At 30.0% G+C, this 2793-nt stretch overlaps 1 protein-coding gene across 1 annotated transcript; it reads left to right on the top strand.

Annotated features, from left to right (window-relative positions):
• The first annotated feature begins 1130 nt into the window (after positions 1-1130).
• On the top strand, positions 1131-1984 carry LOC127119472 (citrate-binding protein). Its single transcript, XM_051049706.1, has 2 exons — positions 1131-1418; positions 1494-1984. Exons 1-2 carry the CDS (start codon positions 1146-1148, stop codon positions 1878-1880), a joined length of 660 nt encoding a protein of 219 aa, XP_050905663.1. The 5' UTR covers positions 1131-1145; the 3' UTR covers positions 1881-1984.
• Positions 1985-2793: the final 809 nt, after the last annotated feature.

Below are 2793 nucleotides of genomic sequence, written 5' to 3'. Positions count from 1 at the left end.
TTTAGATAGGGGAAGATTCAACAACATATGTTGTTGATGAAGCAGGTGAGCAATCAGGGAAGAAAAAGAAAGGTTAGTATGCGGAAGCAAAAGAATCGAAGGTTGATAGTGTGTGTTAGCTCAAATAAATCTTTTATTCATTATTAACCGACTAAATACAATGTTCATGACACTCTTAATAATCATGGATCACTCATACTTTGACATGTGGAACTTCCAGACCATGAAGTTTGACACATAAAATCCACAAACACTTAACTAGTACTAATTTTCTTAGGTTCTATTTGAGAGTTGGTTTTTGGAGAGTTTTGTAGAAGAAGATTTTGGAGGGTTGCGTTATATCTTTAATGTATTTGATATTTTAAAAAAGTTAAAAAATTAATATGATTTTATATGCTAATGTAGTATATTGTTTTAAAAATATCTAATACATTTTAAGATATAGACGCAATCTTCTAAATCATTTTCCTCCAAAACTCTCCAAAAATCAACTCATAAATAGATCTTTAAGGTCTCTTTGAGAATTAGTTTTTAAAGAATTTGAAGGAAAGATTTCGAAGGATTGTGTCTATATCTTAAAATATGTCAAATATTTTAAAAGAATTTTAAAAAATAATATGGAGTGTATTATTTTTTAAAAACTTTTTAAAAATATCAAACAAATTTAAAAATATAGATGTAGCCCATCAAAAAATTTCGCTTTAAAACCCTCTTACAAACCAACTCCTAAGACCCTTAGAGAATTTGGTTTACATGCTATCATGTGACACCAACTATTCAATGTCACCTGGCTGTGATTTGAGATTTTTTTTATTGTGTCTTGAATAGTTACGGTTCCGAAACGTCATAATAGTTGTTAGCAGGAAAATCAGTACGTTTCTTCTGGTATAATGAAGGTGGAATTTAGCATATTTTAACGGGTCCAAAAACACTGATAAATTAAAAAATAGCATATTGTAATGAGTCCAAAACTACGATCAATATTCCAATATTCAGCCGAAGAAAATCATGTGAACCTTACTTAGACTTTATTCACGGGCACAAACACAACCTTCACCTGTGTGTGTGGTGTGGCTATATATAAGCTCATCTCATACCATTCTATATAATATAAGAAATCAAGTGTTTGAGCAATTAAAGGAAAAATGAGAATCTCTAACATTTTTATGATTCTATCTTTGTTCATTCTTCTGGTGTCTATTGAAAACATTGTGCGAGTATACGGTGAAGATCCTACTTATGGTTTCACCTCTGTCCCATTGACTGATGCAAATTTTGAGGTGCAGAAGCCATACAACATACCAGTTGAACAAAGGTATAGCTTCATTGATGGAGTTCATAGATTTTGGGTTTATGCTCACGACAAGCCTTATTCTCCTAGTAGCCCAACTCAGCCACGCACAGAGATTCGCATAAAGGTATATTACATTCTTCCCCTCTATATATATTTATATATATGCTTTTAACATGGAAGTATTTTTTGAACTATGCAGGGGCTTGACTACCACTCTGGTGTTTGGCAATTTGAAGGTTATGGCTATGTGCCAAAGGGAACATCAGGTGCTACAATAGCACAGATTCATGGTGCAGCACATGGTGCAACCACACTGTTACTAAGAATATACAGTGGAGATATGAGGTATTATGCTACAGACTTAGTGGCTAAGAATCTTTATGATAAATGGTTCAGACTTAATATTATACATGATGTGGATGGAGGAATAGTGACAGTGTTCATTGATGGAGAGAACAAGTTTCAAACAAAGGATCAAGGGCCAGGTGATTTGTACTTCAAGTGTGGGGTTTATGCTGCACCTGCTCATATTAGTAACTACATGGAATCAAGGTGGAGAGATATCAAAATATATAAGAAATCGTAACCTTTTACTTTTTCGTATATACTTTATTTTATTTGTATAATATATAAGTTTGTACAAATTTAAGATGGTTTGCTATGATATATTAAAATTTTCTTGTTGTGTTACACTATGCATTTTATTAGGCGAAGTTTAGGTAGAAAGTAGAAAATATAAGATAATTGACCCACTCACACAGTCAGTTATATTATAGCCATCCGATCAAATTAACGGTTTGTATTCATTTCTCTATTTTTTTTAAACTTAAAACTCACATACAGGAAATTAACATAAAATCACACTTTCAATATTTATATATACATTTTGGTTTATATTTATAAATAACTAATAAAATATATGATTAATCATTGATTGCTTTGTCCATTGATTTTCTTGTCTTGATAAATGTCATTGCTTTCTTGTTTGATATTAATCAGATTTTCATTGGTTTTTAATATTTTTTTAAACGAGAAGTCATATTGTATTTTAGGTAAATTTTTAGGTATCAATGAGTTTTGATTAGCTACCGGTATTTAAGTAAAATTTACTTAAATGTTTAGTTATCAATGATTTTTGATTGAATATCGGTAAAATAGGTATCAATGAGTTTTGATTGAATATTTGTATGTTTAAATATCCATGAGTTTTGATTGAATACCGGTCGATACCTTTTAGTAAAATTTATTTAAATTTTTAGGTATCCATGAGTTTTGATTGGGTATCGATATATTTAAATTGAACTTATTTAAATTTTTAGAAATTCATAAATTTTGATTAAGTATTGAGAATTATTTTTAATTAATTATATTTTTTCAAATTAAATTCTAAAATAATTATTTTTCAAAAAAATGATCAAAATAACCACTTTTATCTACTGATGCCCCAATTAAACTGGCGCATCCTATTAACCTTCAAAGGAGACGCCCTTTGTCTTGAC

This window comes from Lathyrus oleraceus, chromosome 2 (genome assembly GCF_024323335.1).
Source record: "Lathyrus oleraceus cultivar Zhongwan6 chromosome 2, CAAS_Psat_ZW6_1.0, whole genome shotgun sequence".
In the NCBI taxonomy this organism is placed as follows: domain Eukaryota; kingdom Viridiplantae; phylum Streptophyta; class Magnoliopsida; order Fabales; family Fabaceae; genus Lathyrus; species Lathyrus oleraceus.
The sequence above is the reverse complement of the archived record's forward strand: the minus strand, read 5'-3'. Positions and strand labels throughout refer to the sequence as shown.